The 18,937-nt window shown below is 40.9% G+C and overlaps 1 protein-coding gene across 2 annotated transcripts in view; it reads left to right on the top strand.

The window, feature by feature from the left end:
• The window catches only part of DNAH9 (dynein axonemal heavy chain 9), a 368,257-nt gene that overhangs the window by 300,202 nt on the left and 49,118 nt on the right, over positions 1–18,937 (top strand). For both annotated transcript variants that reach the window (XM_053672723.1, XM_053672722.1), the window contains exons 57-59: positions 6,449–6,589; positions 11,095–11,265; positions 13,221–13,343. In XM_053672723.1, coding sequence (XP_053528698.1) covers positions 6,449–6,589; positions 11,095–11,265; positions 13,221–13,343 — 435 coding nt within the window. The remainder of the gene's footprint in view (positions 1–6,448; positions 6,590–11,094; positions 11,266–13,220; positions 13,344–18,937) is intronic.

Here is an 18,937-nt window from a genome sequence, read left to right as displayed (position 1 = left end):
AGAGGGAGAGGGACATTTCTCTTCAGTGTAACTAGAACATCAAGAGACTGTATATGAGGGTGGAAATGTTCACTGCAGATGAGGCATGAAGTGGAAATGGTCACTGCAGATGTAGGAATACATCTGCAAGGGACTTAGTAGACCATGCTAAGAGGTTTGCACTTCAGATGGGAGTCAGGTCTCACAAAAGAGTTGTTTCCCTTTTAAAATAAGAGAAATATAATCAACATTGTGCTTTAGAGAAAGATCCCTCTGGCTACAATCCAGACCACAGCTTGGGGATGTGGAAGCAGAGAAAATAGTAGAGGGTACAGTAATTCTGATGAGAGGGGATGTTACCCTGAATTAAGGTTGGCAGTTATGGTGCAAAGAAGTGGGCAAATTCAAAAGCTATGTGCAAATTCAAAGAGATGGAGTTGGAAAACTTGCTAGTTGATTGAATATGATTATACAGGGTGGGCAAAAGAAGGTTTACATTTGTTTATATGGAAAATAGTACAATAATTAATAAATAATCCAAGAATATACTCTGTTTCACTTACTCACAACTATAAACCTACTTTTGCTCACCCCTGTATGTGGATGAAGATGTAGTCAAGGAAATGGCTCAGGTTCCAAGAATAAACATCTGGAAAAGTATTGCTGTCAACAACTGAAAGAAGAGATTAGAAGTGGAATAGGGAATAAGAAAAAATGATGGTTTTAGTTTGTGTTGTGTTGAGTTTGAAATGCCTTTGGGCTATTCACATGGCAATGTGCCATGGGTTTTTGGATATGTGATTCTGAGCTACTGATAGAATGCTGAGAATCATCATTGAAATAGTACTTGATCATTGAAATTTTAGAAGTGGATGAAGTTACCTAGAAGATGTGTGTGCTACTGAAATAGGCAGGCTACTCCTACAGGCCAGCGGGCAGGAAGTAAAAATCTCATTAACCTTCCCTTATATCTTCCCTTCACCTTACAACCAATTAGCAGCTAGACTGAAGGACACTGCTGTCTGCAAGCTTTGCTCCAATGGGTTTATATTGCGTTCCCTCCACTCACGCATGTGTACTAGCGAGAAAGACTGCCCTTTCAGCAACCCACTCATTTAAATGCTTAAAAAAACCCACCCCTCCATTAAGATTTAACATGCTAATGAGACATATGACACATGAAGAAGAATGCTCCACTGCACAGGCACCAGGTTCCCACATCTACATATTTAGGCATCACCCCAACTCCTTCTCCTTTAAAACTGTTCCCTGGCTTTTGTTTGGGAAGCAACAACATTTTTCTTTTCCCCTTTAATTGCTGTTTCCCTCAGTACGCAAGTTTTTTATGAACCTCTTGCCTGAGAACTACTCTTGTGGTGAATTCTTGATTTCCGTCTCAGGATTTCCCAAGAACCCAGGAGGGTTCAGTGGTAAACTTCTTGCCTGCTATGTGGAAGACCTGGGTTTGGCTCCAGGCCAATGCACCAGGGTCTCTAGAGGTTTTTGGTGATCCCTCTTGACTTCTATCCTGGGAGATCACAAGAACCCAGGGGACCGGTAACACAATAAGATTGGGAGTAGAGCATTGAAGAATACTAATACATTTTAAGAGAAGTAAAGATGTGAAGAATGGAATAGAGCAGAGAGATGGAAGGAAAAGCAAGTAAATAAGGTATTACGAAAAAAAGTATTTCAAGAGGAAAGGATGTCAACAGTGTTGTGTGATGCTGAGAATTCAAAATATGGCTGAAATGTGTCCACTGCATTTTGCAAAATGGAATTACGAGTGATCTTGGAAAGAATAGTTTCAGTGAAGCAGGAGAAACAGAGCCTGCATTAGTCTGCATTAGCCTGGGAGATGGGAAAGGAGAAGTGAGTAGAGGCAACTCTTTAAAGTAGCCAAACTTGTAATAATAAAGACAGAAATGACAGCCACTTAGAGTACACCAATTCTTCAAGGCTCTTCCCCCTCAGATGGATGAGGCTGAGCATTTAAGGTCTCACTTAGCTGGGGGTGGGAGGGTTGCATGGATTGTAAGGCAAAAGGAACAGTTGCCAAGAAGAGTTGAATTTTACTTCCGCCAAGATGGAGGCATAGGTGGAGACATCTTGCTTTCTCACACAACCAGGTTTAGAGACAACAAAATATTAGCAACAGAAAACACAGCCAGAACACAGAAAATTGAACTTTTTGGAAGTCTGATAACAACAAATTCTTCAGCCTGACCAGTAAGAGGGGTGAAGCCAGCAGCTGGGGGAGGTGGGTTGCATGTGGAAACTCCGTCAGACAGACTCAGGAGTGCAGATCCCAGGTATGGGGTTGCAATGGGCGGACCCAGTGAGCGACCCAGTGAGCAACCCAGTGACCGACCAGCAGACCCAGTGAGGGTGGGTTGACTGTGGTGGCGCATTCCTGCGCAGATAGACTGGCGAGGGAGTGGGCAGTGAGATAGGACCGAATGGGCCCCAGCAGCAAGAGGCAGCAGAGGGGGCCGCCATTTCCCTGCTCTGACCCCGCCCCCACATACAGTGTCACAACCTAGTGACCTGGGTGGCCCCTCCCTGGTGAACACTTAAGGCTCCGCTCCTCATAGTTAATGGGCAAGAACAGACCCAAAATGGCTCAAGAAGATCTCAAAGCCCCAGAGCCCATAACTCTAAGCAATGAAAAAATAGCAAAACTTTCAGATGCGCAGTTCAAAACACTGGTGATCAGGATGCTCACAGAACTTGTTGATTTTAGTCACAAATTAGAGGAACAAATGAAGGCTAAACTAATTGAAATGAAGGGAATTGCACAGGAAACCAATAGTGATGAAAAGGAAACTGGGACTCAAATCAAGGGAGTGAACCAGAAGGTATAAAAAAATGGCCAAACAGAAAAATATGAAGAAACAAGAATTCAAAAAAAGGAGGAGAGGCTTAGGAACCTCCAGGACATCTTTAAACATACCAACATCTGAATTATAGGGGTACCAGAAGGGGAAGAGGAACAGTCACAAGTGGAAAACTTATTTGAACAAATAATAAGGAAGAATTTCCCCAATCTGGCAAAGGAAATAGACTTCCAGGAAATCCAGGAAGCTCAGAGAGTCCCAAAGAAGTTGGACCCAAGAAGGAACACACCAAGGCACATCATCATTACATTAGCCAAGATTCAAATGAAGGAGAGAATCCTAGAAGCAGCAAGAGATAAGGGGACAGTCACCTACAAAGAAGTTCCCATCAGACTGTCAGCTGATTTCTCAAAAGACACCTTACAGGCAAGAAGGAGCTGGAAAGAGGTATTCCAAGTCATGAAATCCAAAGACCTACAACCAAGATTACTCTATCCAGCAAAACTTTCATTTAGAATGGAAGGACAGATAAAGTGCTTCTCAGATAAGATCAAATTCAAGGAGTTCATCATCACCAAGCCCTTATTATATGAAATGTTAAAGGGACTTATCTAAGAAAAAGAAGATAAAAATACAAACAGTGAAAGGACAGCAAACTCACAGTTATTAACAACCACACCTAAAAACAAAAGCAAACTAAAAGGACAGCTACATCAAGAGCAGAAACATAGAAATGAAGATCTCATAGAGGGTTAACAACAGTAGAGTGGGAGGAGGAGAAGGGGGGAGAAGGTAAAAAAAGTAAGTAGCACAGACGGTAGGTAGAAAATAGAAAATAGATAGGGGGAGGGCACAAATAGTATGGGAAATATAGAATCTAAAGAACTTGAGACACATGGTCATAAACTAAAGGGGGGAATGGTGAGGGTGGGGGGTGCAGGGTGGAGGGGAATGAAGGGGGAAATAGAACAACTGTAATGGCATAATCAAGAAAAAAAGAGTTGAATTTATAGGAATGACAAGGAATGGTTAATACAGTGGGGTAGGTAAGAAACTCAGGAGAAATATAATTCAGGTCATCACTAAAGAGCTTATCTTTATTTTTAATTTATGAATAATTTGTATACAGTCTTATATCACTTACATTAGTTTCATGTGTATATGCAGTAATTCAACATTTTCATACCTTACAATATGATCACTTCACTAACTCTAGTAGTCATCAATCATTGTACAAGAACTTTTTTTCTTTGATTTTAAAGAGAGAGGGGCAGAAAGAAAGAGGTAAAAATCAGTTTGCTGTTCCACTTATTTATGCATTCATCAGTAGATTCCTATATGTGCCCTGACCAAGGAGCAAACCTGCAATTCTAGCATATTGGGGTGATGCTCTAACCAACTGAGCACCTGGCCAAGACACAGAGCTGATCTTTAGAAAGATGGAGAGTTTGTTCCAATGTGATAGGGTAGGGGGAAAACATGAATCTAGAAATGGTTCGTGGGCATATGAACAACTCAGGTAGGGGGACAGAAAATCAAGAAAAGAGAAGGGAAGGCAAAAATTAAGGAAATCTCTTCCTTATGGCCTTTATATAATCTGTGAAAGCATGGGTGAAGTTATCTGCCAATAGAGGGAATGATGCTGAAATAGAAGGCTTGGGGAGAAGAGTGAAGGTTTACAATAGTTGTTGCAAGAAATGGAAATGAAAGTTGACAGAGATGCAGAGATTAATGGACAGCATTATGGACCCACATGAGAATATGGGACTTAAGGAATATGGGATTGTGATAATACCAATATGCACAATTGTGTGATTCCTGTTCATGTCCACTCCCTTCTGAGCACCTTTGTCTTTTAACTACTGAATATAACCAATTTACATTTATTAACATTACAGATGTAGTTAAATTCCTTTCTACTATATTAACTTGTGTTTTCTACTAACCATGACTTTCATTTTTTTCTCCTTTCTTGATTTTTCTTTATCCTCCTCTTTTATCCTTTGCTGATTTTAAAGTTATTCATTCTATTTTGATTAATTGCATTTCGTGTATATAATAAAAATATATTTCATTTAATATGTGACTTAACAGTAGAGACATTAATTTGACAGTCTAAAACTCAGCAATATATCTAGCCCCTTCCAGAATAATGTAAGGATTTCAGAACGCTTTGATCATGCTCTTTCATCTGCTGTTACTGTTTTATATTTTAGTTCAACCTTGCTTTTACCTACTACTTCCAAACTGGTTGTGGTTTTTAGAAAAGTCTTTGCTATTTACACTAGCCTTATATTTAAGAAATTCTTCATTTCTTTCTTTGGGTTCAGTTTTCTTCTAATTGAAGCAAATAATTATTTCTTCAATGGCCTGTGGAGAGTAGCCTTTCTTTAACCTTTCTGTTTTAAAGAAAGAGCTCTGGTCTTTCATCACTTTTGGAAAAGTCTTCACTATCGTAGTTTCAAATGTTGCCTCTCCCTCATTCTCTATTCTCTACTTATTTCTGTTAGATGTATTTTGAATCTTCATATTCTATCTGCCAAGTCTCATTGCCTCTTTTACATATTTCCCATCTTCATTTCTCTCTGCATTGCTTTTGTAAGAATTTCCTCATGGACAGAAATAAGAATTTCCTCATGGACAGAAATAATTTCCTCATATCTATCTTCTAGTTTGCTTATTCTCTTCACAACTTGAGTGAATTATTTAATCTATGTGATGAGTTTTTCATTTAAATAGCTGTATTTTTATTTTTAGGAGTTCTATTTAGTGCTTTTTCAGATAATGCCTGTGTTTTTTTTATATGTAGTTCTGATTTTATACTTTATTTACCTCTACTGCTTTTAAGGTTAATTAGTTACTGATGAGCTTTAGATTGTTTGATCATCTTCAGCTCTTGGGATGGTAGTCCTGGGATTTTGAGTTGTGTGGCAGGGTCTTCCAATTGCCCCCTTTGGTAACACTTTCTCCTGAAGTTTTAATTCCTTACCGCAAGCTCATCTTCCATAAAAATCATTGGGGTTTTTTGTTGTTGTTTTTTTTCCTGTGAGGCTTTCATGAATTAACAGCAGTTTCACTCTATTCTGGAGCATGAGGCAGGTCAGACTGAGGTTTGTATTTAGTGGTGTGTTTTTACAGAATCCCTCTTTATGATGCTTAGTTCTCTTATTTTTACCTCTAATAAGTTATTTGCTAAGAATAGAATATTCCATTGAGAGACATTTTCTTTGTGAATTAGTATATTAACTTTTTCATAAAAATTAAGAAAAGAGAAAATTAGATTTTGCTTCTTTTACTGGATTTCCCCCACCTAGAATTCTGGTTGACTTTCAATATATATATTTGTGATTCTATGAACTCTTTCTTGTTAGACCTGGAGCATGGAGGCATGTGTAGCCCATGTTACCCTACTGGAAGAGCTGACACCCCACTCTTGGGGAAGACTGAAGTGTATCATCTTTTTCATCCAAGCTCTGTTGCAGAATGCCACAGTGGCTTTCTTAACCCTCCAGCCACGACCGCCATCCCAATCTATCCCTTCCCACACACAGATGCATATGTACTTACGCAGAGAGACCAAGTTGACTCTCAGGTTGGTTTGAACACTGGACCACTATTGCTTTTTCTGACAGTTCCAGGAGGCCAATGTGACTGAAGCGAAAATCAACGAGGCCCGAGAGCACTATCGACCAGCTGCTGCCCGAGCCTCTCTGCTCTACTTCATCATGAATGACCTCAGCAAGATCCACCCCATGTACCAGTTTTCTCTCAAGGTGACTCCCACCTGGGGCTTTTTGCATAATCATCATAAAGCAGTATCATAGAGCCAGCGCAAGTCTCCATGGGAGATTATCCATGTGCTTTCATTAGCTATGGCAGCTCTTTAAGCTCAAATGCAGAAGAGCAGCTTCAAACCTGTATTACCTTCCTCATCTCTTTAACTGGGGCTCTCACAACTCATTGGTTATCTGGATGGAACAGAGGAGATGCTATACCACATCTCAACCTCACTCATTCAGTAAGCACCATAATGTGGCCGGTGCTGTGTTCACTGAGTGTGTGGAAGAGGGTGCCTAGAAATATTAGAAGTAATCCCTGCCCCCAAAGAGCTTAAAATATATAGCGACAATCAAATGTGTGTGTCATTTATATCCATTAAAACCAAAGCAGGCAATGATGATAGGCCAACTTCAAATTATTTATACTTTTCTTATTACTTTCATATCCCCAAACTACTGTTTTATAGTTGTTAAAATATTTCTAAAACCAAAGACATCAGCAACTAACTAAAGTGCTAACTTAGTAGCACTAAGTGCTAACTAAAATTATCTTACTCACAAAAAAGACATAAATTTTAAGTGCATTCCTGCAAATATTATATATCTTTCTCCCCTAGAGCACCAAAAAAACAACAATTGAAGAGGCATTAGTGGGTGGTAGAGCACTTCTGAACAACATATTTGGTTTAACCCAACAAATAGAGGACACACAGACACACTCCAGAGCTTCACACCTCCCTCTGTGAAACTCAACTGCCACATGGAGACCAAGGTGTGCAGCTGAGTAATCAGGGACCCTAGAACCTGGACTCATTTAGCTGGAGATGCCATGTCACCATTTCCCAGCCCCTGTCCCTCAGCTCACAGTTGCTATAGATTCACTGAATTGTGTTGGTAATATTTTATGTTTTTAAAAGAAATTCAACAGTTGGTTTTATATTCAAATCAAAATCTCATGTAAAAGAATTATAAATTATTTAAAAACTGTATAGAAGTTAGCATGATAAGCCTCGCAACTACAGGATCACTGCCCAGTTCCAAGAGTAGTTACAGCTGAGCTCCATGACTTCCTAGGAAAAAGAAGTTAGACAAAGCCCATGAAAACGTGTGTTCAAAAACACATTATGAGCTGTTTTTCAGCAACAGCACCATGACATATACTTGTTTTGTCACTGAAAGCTCTAATTATAAGGAAGTAGGATTTGGGGTCCCCATATTGTTATTAAGAATGGGAAAAAACTGCTCACTGATCAGCTTGATCTTTGAAAGTAGGTTTAAATGCTTAATGATAAGGGACTAAAGTAAGTGTCTTCAGAAAATACCAAAACAACAATAACTCAGAAGCTCTCTGTGATTTGAAGCAAAAATAGTCTTGGCTTTAGCCTGAGGTTGGGTTTTACAGTTCCTATTCCTGGCAGAGAAGAGAGAGGCTTTCTCAAAGTGTAAGAACCACAGATAGGCCACAGTCTCACATCCAGGTTTTCCAAAGTGTTTGGAGAAGGAGTATATTAAAATGTACATATTTGCTTATAGACATGCAAAAACTCTTCAAAAGTCAGATTTAGTATGAACTTGGAAGCTCATGACATGGTTAAGGTGGAACTTAATTATAGAGTCATTTTTCTTCAAAACTTGGCCAAACTCTAGAAGAGGGTAAATGGGATGTACTTGCAGGGTGCCAGGGTGTCCCCAGTGAGCAGATACCTCCCCAGGCTTTCCTGCAGATGGACAGATGTATGGATGTATGGATGTATGGATATATGGATGGGTGGATGGATGGATGAATGGATGGATGGATGGATGGAAGCTCCCTTGCTTCCCTTGCAGCTCCCTTGCTGCTCCACAGCAGCTCCCTTGCTGTGTGACTGGGGGGTAGGGGTGTGGGCAGGGGCACAGCCAGAGGGCTAATCTTTCTGGAAGAACTTGGAAAAGGAAGAATCTGATAGGCAGAAGCAAATAGAACACAGGGCACAGGAGGCCCAGGGGTCTGCTAACCTGTTTTCCTTGGCCCTCAGAGGACTTCTGCAATACTTTCATTGGTTACAAAGATTTTAAAAGAAGGAGATGCATACAAATCTTAATTTCTGGCTTCTCATGAAAGTCTGGGAGATTTGGCAGTCTGAGCACACACTCCACATGGCATAAAGCCACTAGAGCTAATGGGTGGCTGCTTCCTAGGCAGGCATGTTCCTCCCTCTAGGTTGCCATAGTCCCTACCCCCACTGGACCTTCACACCTGGCCCCTGAGGGCATTTGAGTTTCAGACCCTTGGTCCAGGGCAGCCTCACACTTTACCTAAGCTTTTTAGGGTACCATCAGGACAGTTATTCCTGTAACGAATCTTTTCAGTGCCTTTTATATGCGAAGAGCTGGGCTGGATTCTGGGAATGACAAGAGTCAGTAAGGCCTGGCCCCCACCTCGGTATGCTCACAATCTGGTATAAATGAAAAAAAAAAATCTAACATACAAAGGTAATGGATAAGGGCCCTAAGAGAGCAACAAGTGTAGTTAGAGCCAAAATAAGATCTTGTGGGCAGGAGAGACCTTCTGGTGGAAGCCACAGAAGGCAAGATCAGGCCCAGCACCTGGTTTCAAAAGCCAGAAACAAGAGGAAAAGGGGGCTTCTTTTTAGAATAGAAAGGAAAAGAGAGGCAAAAGTACTCTAGTGGAAAGAAGAGGCTAAATGTACCTACGTTTTTAAAATGTATTTAGATCTTCTCCAGAATTGCGAATCACCTTGTTGAAACTTAGTAACTAGAGATTCTTTACTGGTTACTGTCATTCTGACTTTTAGAGAAAAGCCATAGTAACCACCTGAGGAAAACTATCTACTCAGTCTTTGTGGACTAAGAAGCTTCCCAAACTGTCTCTGTGGTGCTGGGTAACATTATCCGCTTGCAACAAGCTGTTACTCCAATTGGAAGCCTACCAAATGAGGGTGAATATCATAATGGATTGGGCTGAAGGTAGGCAGAAGATTTTGCTCAGCTCATCAAAACTGAACGAAGAAAATTTGCAAGGGCTTCATTAATAAGAAGCACCATGGCACTATGGACTAGACAAAGGAATTCATGTTTTCCCCCATTTTGCAAATGAGGATAGACTGAGGCACAAATCTTTTATGTTTTCCACTGTGTTTCAAGGCCTGGTGTTAGAAAGCCCCAAGATTATTTTTCTTCTTAAAGCAATGAAATACGCCCTGGCTGGTGTAGCTCACTGTATTGAGCACAGGCCTGCAAATCAAAAGATTGCAGCTTTGATTCCCAGTCAGGGCACATGCCTGGGTTGTGGACCAGGTCCCCAGTAGGAGGCATGCAAGAGGTAACTACACATTGATGTTTCTCTCCCTCTCTCCTTCCCTTCCCCTCTCTCTTAAAATAAATAAATAAAATCTTTTGTTAAAAAAAGCAACAAAACAAAAATAGAAAAGAAAAATCTGCATAGCCAAAAATGTAAAAGACCCAATTATATTTTGATCTTTTAATGATTCATTCTAATCATATAACATTCAAAATGCAGCATTCTTAAATGTATTGTTAAAGCCTGTATCTAAGTCTAAAACAATGAAAAGTTGACTCATATGAGTTTTATTTATATTATGCCTATAACAGCTAGTTCAGAGGAAGCCCCCAAAGCAACCTGTGTTCCCAGGTTTGCAGGGAGGGTCCATGAGGAAAAGAGACATGTACAGGGACCCATCAAATGACTGCAGAGTGAACAGAGAGAAAATAGCGCCTAGTATTCTGATTGTTACCGCAGGAAAAGTAACCAATTAAAAATATTCCGAGGGCCTGTCAGGTACAAGGGTCTCTTTAAGACAACAAAGTTGTACAAAACATTGGTTCTGCCATCAAGAGTTTTATAATCTGGCCCTGGCTGGTGTGGCTCAGTGTATTGAGCACTGACTGGATTGTGGATTGTGGATTGTGAAGCAAGAGGTCGCTGGTTTGATTCCCAGTCAGGGCAGATGCCTGGGTTATGGACCAGGTCCCCAGTAGGAGGCATGTGAGAGGCAACCACACATTGATGTTTCTCTCCCTTTCTCCTTCCATTCCCCTCTCTCTAAGAATAAATAAATAAAATCCTTAAAGAAATATTTTTTTAAAGTTTAAAATCTAATGGGTGGAATAATAGTCCCCTCTGGTTATTGTTGACTGTATTTACTTTTTATTTGGTTAGTTATGCAACAAAACTTATTTGATTTAATTATTTTGGCCACTGGAGATTTATTTTTCACTGATCAAAACATAGGCTCTTCTCTTCATGTCTTGTAGCTTTTCCTGCATTGTGACAACATAATAATTCATATGAGCGAACTAAGAAAACAATAAACAAAGACAAAAGTTTTCTTGTTGCCACTGTCCCTTCTTAGCAGGATATGCTGGGAAAATGTTTCTGTGACTCAGAAATTATAATGTTTTCACAGGTAGGGCTACTCACTGTAAACAAAGACAGCTGTGTAAATCACCTATGTCCTGCCTGCCCCCCCGACCCTCAGGCCTTCAGCACCGTCTTCCAGAAGGCTGTACAGAAGGCTAGCCCTGCTGAGAGCCTCCAGGAGCGAGTGACCAACCTGATAGACAGCATCACCTTCTCCGTATACCAGTACACCACCCGTGGGCTCTTTGAGTGTGACAAGCTGACCTACCTTGCCCAGCTCACCTTTCAGGTAAAAATGAGTTGAGGAAATTTCCAGAAAAAAAGTCACTTTCTAGTGCCCAATCAACAAGTGTAAAAAATAAATAAGTAACTTCTTTTAACATCAATTCCTATAGCATGTGAAGACTATTGGAGCTCTAAGCAGAGAGGTCAGACAAGAAGGTCCTGTTAGGTATATGCATGCTCCCCATACTGTCCCACTCATGGCAGAGCTGCTTAATCAGTCACTGCATGTTTTCTTGCTGATCCTGGATAATCTAAGATCCTCCTCAACATACCCCTCCAGCAGCCACTACCAATCTATCCAAGCCAGCCCCGAGATAAAATTGGTTGGCCATAGTATAAACTAGGCACTTTCTGAGATGCAGTAAGAACTTTCTTAGAGACTCCTTCATTAATCATTTAATTTTAGGGTTGCAAGTTTAATGTCCCAACATCCCCCTGGAAAATGAATTTGCAAATGTCTTTCTGCAGTTATAGTAGTCTTGACCTTAAAAATATCTTTTACAACTATGATGCTCAAGGGTTTAGGAGTGCTAGAGTCTTCCAATGTTAATTAGAAATGCTTGTCTTTTATTTCTGTTAACATAAAAAAACACAAAAATTTATCCCCTCGTACTTATCCTTTTGCATTGGAATTTTTTTCCATATATAAATTAGGAGCACAAACCAGACTATCTGAGGCCTCTTCCAATTCTCAAAGTCAGATATTCCCAGGTCAATTCTGTGCTGACTCCATGTTTCCAGGGCCGGATTCCTGGGGAGTGTTAGTGTGGCTTGTCTCTACCCTGCATGTTCCCCACACTGACAGAGATGGCAACTTAGCCCTCACAGAAGGAACTGGAGCCCCAGGATAGACTCATTTCCCTCCTGCTGCTTATTTCCCAGGCCCCAAGGAGCTCCCCACCCACTCCCACTTCCCCACCCCTGCTCAACCCAGCTTGTACTCTTCCCCTTGTGAATATTTCAACCTCATCTTACAAGGGCTTCTCCACCTCATCTATCATTTCTAGCCAATTATCTCCTTAGAGACTTTTTATCAAACTGACAAAATTATTTTTACTTTGTGAACATTTCTGTCTGTTACTCCTCAGCAGAGAATAACATGTGAAGAGGGGAAAGCAATTTCCTAGGCACCTCTTAGCATGAGTTAGTGCAAACAAGATGATGCCTTACCTGCACACACCTGACTGATTCCCTCTGTCTCTGCACTTCCCATCACCTCCTCCCTGGAGAGCCTCCCCTTCCTGTCTAAACAGTCCCGTTTCTTAGCATCTCCAAGACCCAATTCAAAACCATTACAGAAAGTTCAGTCAAATGAATTCCCCTACCCCTGCTCACTGGCGACTCCCTTATTCTAGAAACTCTTTAGCATTGTTGATTCATATATGCACTTGTACTTCGCATATATTCATATATTACTTTGACATTGTCCTCAAATCATGTCATTTGTGTGTGTCATCTTCTCAATGGATGGAAGAAATGTATTCCATAGCATTTATGATTGACACATAAACCATAAACCATTTACGCAGTCATTCACTATGTGCAATTATGCCACACTGATATGAAAACAGAAGCATGCAGAAGTGATACGCAGAGATATATCCTTCCTTTTTAAAAAATTGTTTATTTCTTTTTTTTAGAAAGAGGGGAAGGGAAGGAGAAAGGGAGAGAGAGAGATCAATGTGTGATTGCCTCTCATACACCCCACACTGGGGACCTGGCCCTCAACCCAGTCATGTGCCTTGACTGGGAATCAAACTGTCTACCCTTTGGTTCACAGTCTGCCCTCGGTCCACTGAGCTATACCAGCCAGGGCAGATTTACCCTTTATTCACTCCACCTTTTATCAATCAAAATCGATGGACAAGTTCTATTGCTAGAGTAACAGTGGTCACACTGAGTGGCAACCTCGTGACTACCACCAGCTAAGGAAGTGTGGTATCTCTCAACAACTTACAGGTTCTCCTCCTGAACCAGGAGGCAGGTGCCGCAGAGCTGGATTTCCTGCTTCGAGCTCCAGTGCAGACCAGCTCCCCCAGTCCAGTGGACTTCCTCTCCCACCAGGCCTGGGGTGCCATCAAGGTCAGTACCAGTCTCTGGAAAGGTGAAGTTCTCATCTCCTGGGGTTTCTCTGATACTTGTCCCCAGGAATTCAGCAGAGCTCTCTTTTGGGGTTTATCATGGAGCTATTAGAACACAGGTGAGGTGCACCCACAGCAAAGCTGGGAAGGTTGAGGGGAGGACCGAGGACAGGGGACAGAGGACTGGCAGGTACTGGCTGGTGTGAGATCCTGTGCACTGTTCTGCCACATCTAGGCTGCCTTTTATCCTCCAGTGTCTAAGGCTGCAACAGGCTTGGGCTCCTCTGTGAGGTCCTCGGGCTGGGGTGGAGACAGCACTTCCATGAAACAGAAGCCGGACTCTGTTCTTCCTGTGAATCCTAACTCAGCCTCAAAGCAGCCTGGGATTTTCCATGGTCAATCATAGTTCACAATTATTGAGCACCTTAGAAATGTATTACTTTATTTTAGTTTCACATTCACCTGGGCAATAGGGATTGTCTGTTCCATTGAAAGTATGAAAAAAGCAAGGTCCTACATATTATAAGTAGCAAATCCAGGACTCAAATTCTGGTTTTCCTGAGGGCAAATCCCATTTTCTGTCCGTGTTACTCTGCTTGGTGGAGATGGGATTCTATGAACACTGAAAAGATCAGTAGGAACAGTGCCTGTACTCACAGGTCCCCCATGATGATGAGCAGTAACGATTGACTGAATTATCCAGGCTCAGCCCACCCAGGCCTGCCCTCCTTGGGGGTAGCCAACTCGTCCCACCTAACTGAGCAGCGAGGCTGGAACCAGTGCTGTGGGGTGACTGGCCCCTGCACACAGAGCGGACTGGGCTATGATCTTCCACATTTGTTGCATTTTTTATGTTTCACAGCACAAAGAGGTATGAGTCTGAAGGAATGTGATTGGCTCTTTCTCTTTATATATTCTACTCAACTTTGAAGACAACATAGATTCACATGCCAATTATAAGAAATAATAGGTATATTCCTTGTACCCTATTTCCGCTAATGGTAACATCCTGCATTTCTGTAGTACGGTGTCACAACCAGGAAGCTGATGTTGATATAATCCACTCAACCTGTTTTGATTTCATCAGTTTCTTGTGCACTTTTGTATGTGTGTGTGTCACATGTGAAGATTCATGTAATCACCATCACAGTCAAGATATAGAAAATTTCATTACTACTGAAATCCCTCATGTCACCCTTTAGCATCATATCGGCCTCCTCCCTCCCCCATCCCTAATACCTGGCTGCCACTTAATCTGTTCCCCATTTGTCTAATTTTGTCATCTCAAGAATGTCATGTAAGTGGAAATATTCAGTATGTAATCTTTTCAGATTGTCTGGGTTACTCAGCATCATCCCCTTGAGATCCATCTGAGTTTCATTTACTTTATTACTGAGCCCCACACTTAATCACTTATATTGCATGCTTTCCCTTCAAAGGGTTCATGTTTGGAGATTCAAGGCTCATTCTGCTCATGTTCCTACTGCCCAAAATATTTCTTTAACTTTTTTTAATGAGTGTGTGGCTACTTTTAAAATATTCTTGGGGCTGCCTGGAAATTAGGGGTCACCAAAATTTTTCTGTACAGGGCCACATCATCAATATTTAGACTTTAAGGGTCAGACCCTGTCATAACTACTCAACCCTGCCAAAGTAACACACAATAGGTAAGCAAGTGGGAATAGCTGAGTTCCAATAAAACTTTATTTACATACATGGATGGTGAGCCAGATTGGCCCTGCAGGTTGCAGTTTGCTGATCCCTGATCTAAATAATAAAGGTGTGATTGATTTTTATTTATTAACTTAATTTTTCATGCTGGACCCAATCTGGCAAATAAGAAGGGGAATAATATATGAGAAAGAAACAGGGGAGAACTCCATTTCCAACAGAAACAAAATCAAATGTCACAAAATGCCTAAGAATAATTATAATAAATGCAGAACATATGTGTGGAAAACCATCAACTCTTCTAGGCTACATAAGTTATGAATGAATGGACACTGCAAGGTAGCACTGTCCAAAAAACATATAATGTATGTCACACATGTAATTTAAAATATTCTAGTAGCCATATATTAAAAAAGTAATAAGAAATCAGTGAGGACCTGGCTGGGTAGCTCCGTTGATTGGAGCATCAGCCCAATGCACCTGGGCTGTGGGTTTGATCCTCTGTCAGGGAACAATCAAGAGTCAACCAGTGGATGTATGCGTGGGTGGAACAACAAATCCATAATTCTTTCTCATTCCTCTCTCTCTCTAAAAAAAAGTGATTTTAAAAAATTTGTAAAAATAAATGAAATTAATTTTAATAATATATTTTCTTTAACCCAATAAGCCCAAGTATTATCGTTTTAATATATAATTGTTATAAATGTCACTAATAAAATATTAAATGTTTTATATTTTTGTGTTAAGTCAGAATTCAGCTGTGCATTTTTTACACTTATAGTACTTCTCAATTAGATGCTGTTTGTCAAAAATATTTGATTTGAATTTATCTTTCATAAAATTTTAGGATTAAAATGGTTGATTCATATACCCAAGTTGTTCCAAACATACTTAAAAGCTTTGCAATTACTAAAGCAAGTTCCAATTTCTAAACTTAAATTTAAATAATTAAAATCAAATACAATTAGGGACTTCCGCCAAGATGGAGGTGTAGGTGGAAACACTGTGCCTTCCTACACAACCAAGTTTAAAGACAACAAAGTTTTAGTAACAAAAAATGCAGCCAAAACACAGAAAATTAACCTATATGGAAGTCCAACAACAACGAACCCTTCAGCTAGACCAGTAAGAGGGGCGAAGCGAGCAGCAGAGTGGGGTCGGGCAAGAAAGATCCCCCCAACCCAGGTACGCAGGCAGCCGTGGGTGGATCCCAGGTGTGGAGCTGCAACATGCAGACCCAGTAAGGGCACAAGGCGGCAGGCTGACCGCGGTCACACATTCGCGCGCAGATAAACCAGGGAAGGAGCAAGCAGTGAGACAGACCACGCAGGCCCCAGCAGCAGGAAGCAGCAGAGGGGACTGCTATTGCACCTCTTTGACTCCACTCCCACATACAGCATCACAAACCAGTGACCTGGGTTGCCCCACCCTGGTGAACACCTAAGGCTCTGCTCCTCATATATAACAGGCACAAACAGAGCAAAACATGGCTCAAGAACTCAAAGCCCCAGAACCCATAATTCTAAGTGACCAAGAAATAGCCAAACTTTCAGATGCACAGTTCAAAGCACTGGTGATTAGGATGCTCACAGAACTGGTTGATTTTAGTCACAAATTAGAGGAACAAATGAAGGCTAACCTAATTGAAATGAAGGGAAATGCACAGGAAACCAATAGTGATGAAGAGGAAACTGGGACTCAAATCAAGAGAGTGGACCAGAAGGTATAAAAAAATGACCAAACAGAAAAATATGAAGAAACAAGAATTCAAAAAAAGGAGGACAGGCTTAGGAACCTCCAGGACATCTTTAAACGCTCCAACATCTAAATTATAGGGGTACCAGAAGGGGAAGAGGAGCAGCCACGAGTGGAAAACTTATTTGAAAATAATAAAAGAGAACTTCCCCAATCTGGCAAAGGAAATAGACTTCCAGGAAATCCAGGAAGGTCAGAGAGTCCCAAAGAAGTTGGACCCAAGAAGGAACACACCAAGTCACATCATCATATTAGCCAAGATTCAAATGAAGGAGAGAATCCTAGAAGCAGCAAGAGATAAGGGGACAGTCACCTACGAAGGAGTTCCCATCACACTGTCAGCTGATTTCTCAAAAGAGACCTTACAGGCAAGAAGGAGCTGGAAAGAAGTATCCCAAGTCATGAAATCCAAAGACCTACAATCAAGATTGCTCTATGCAGCAAAGCTTTCATTTAGAATGGAAGGACAGATAAAGTGCTTCTCAGATAAGATCAAATTCAAGGAGTTCATCATCACCGAGCCCTTATTATATGAAATGTTAAAGGGACTTACCTAAGAAAAAGAAGATAAAAAAGATGAACAGTGAAAGGACAGCCAACTCACAGTTATTAACAACCACACCTAAAACAAAAGCAAACTAAGAGGACAGCTAGACCAGGAGCAGAACCACAGAAATGAAGATCTCATAGAGGGTTAGCAACAGGGGAGTAGGAGAGGGAGAAGGAGAAGGGGGGAGAAGGTACAGAAAATAAGCAGCATAGACGGTAGGTAGAAAATAGATAGGGGGAGGGCAAGAATAGTATGGGAAATATAGAATCTAAAGAACTTGAGACACGTGTTCATAAACTAAAGGGGGGAATAGTGAGGGAGGGGAGTGGAGGGTGGAAGGAAATGAAGGGGGGAGTAGAACAACTGTAATGGCATAATTAATCAAATATATTTTTAAAATTTAAAAAAATAAAATGTAATTAAAATGTGTTTCTTTAGTCACCCTGGCCACATTGTATGTGCTTTATACTCACATATGGCCAGTGGCTCCCTTGCTAAACAGCACTGCCCCAGACCTTGAGAACAATGACATAGTTTGATGCCCTTGTGGAAGATAAATCTTGGAAAGCAGTTCTGAATGAGTTTCTCTGCAGAATGGGATCAGTGATGGGGATCAACCAGATAACACAGGCTCTGGGGTCAGACATTTCTGGGTTCAAGTTCAAGTTCCAGTGTGTATGACCTCTGACATGTTTCTTATCTCCAAGACTTTCTTTTCTTGTCTTCAAAGTGATCATTATAATACCTACCTCAAAGGATTATGTCAGACATATAAATGTTCAGTAAATAGAAGCTGGTTATGGTTATAGCTACTATATTTTATTCCCAGGGCTGCCATAACAAAGTACCACAAGCTAGGTGGCTCAAAACAACAGAGAGTGATCATCTCAGACTTCTGGAACCTGGAAGTCTGAAATCAAAGTTCTGGCAAGCCATGATCCCTCCAAAAGGACTCCAGGGGAAGATACTTCCTTGCTTCTTCTGGTGCCTGGTCACCCCAAGTGTTCCTTGGTTTGTTGCAACATCACTTCTATCTCTGCCTCCATCCTCTGTGTGTCTTTGGGTCTCTTCTCTTGTGAGAACATCAATCATACTAGATTATGGCCCACCCTACTGACCTCATTCTAACTTGGTTACACCTTCAAAGACCCTATTTTAAAATAAGGTCTCACTTACAAATCTGGGAGGTTAGTTTTTCAACATACCTTTTGGGGAAACACAATTAACTGCATTGCAGTTACAATTATTAATTACCCATCTTTAAGGTGCATACATGCTGTGGTTGATATGGATTGTGCCTTATAAAATTTGCCCATAGAAGGAAAAACTTTGAGGAATTGCAAGTTGCCCAATTGGACTAAGTCCAGTAGCCTTTCCCTCTATTATCCCACAAAGCCCTCTACAGCAGAAATCACAAAGAATGAATGATTCAAAAGCACTCTTCACAACTCTAAAGCTACTGTGCAATTTAGTTTCATCCTCTTTTAACAAAAAGCGTTGTTTAGTTTCTGTTCTTCCCTTCACTTTTTTTGTTTGGTTTTGTGGGCTAAGCTCATTTTGCTGTTCAAACGCTTTTTTGCAAGTGAGTGAAGTTTTATCTCTGTCTATGTGTGTGTGTG

Source organism: Artibeus jamaicensis, unplaced genomic scaffold, assembly GCF_021234435.1.
Source record: "Artibeus jamaicensis isolate MK-2021 breed Jamaican fruit bat unplaced genomic scaffold, CSHL_Jam_final contig_781, whole genome shotgun sequence".
Classification (NCBI taxonomy): domain Eukaryota; kingdom Metazoa; phylum Chordata; class Mammalia; order Chiroptera; family Phyllostomidae; genus Artibeus; species Artibeus jamaicensis.
Note: the sequence above shows the minus strand (reverse complement) of the source record. Positions and strands in the feature narration are given on the sequence as shown.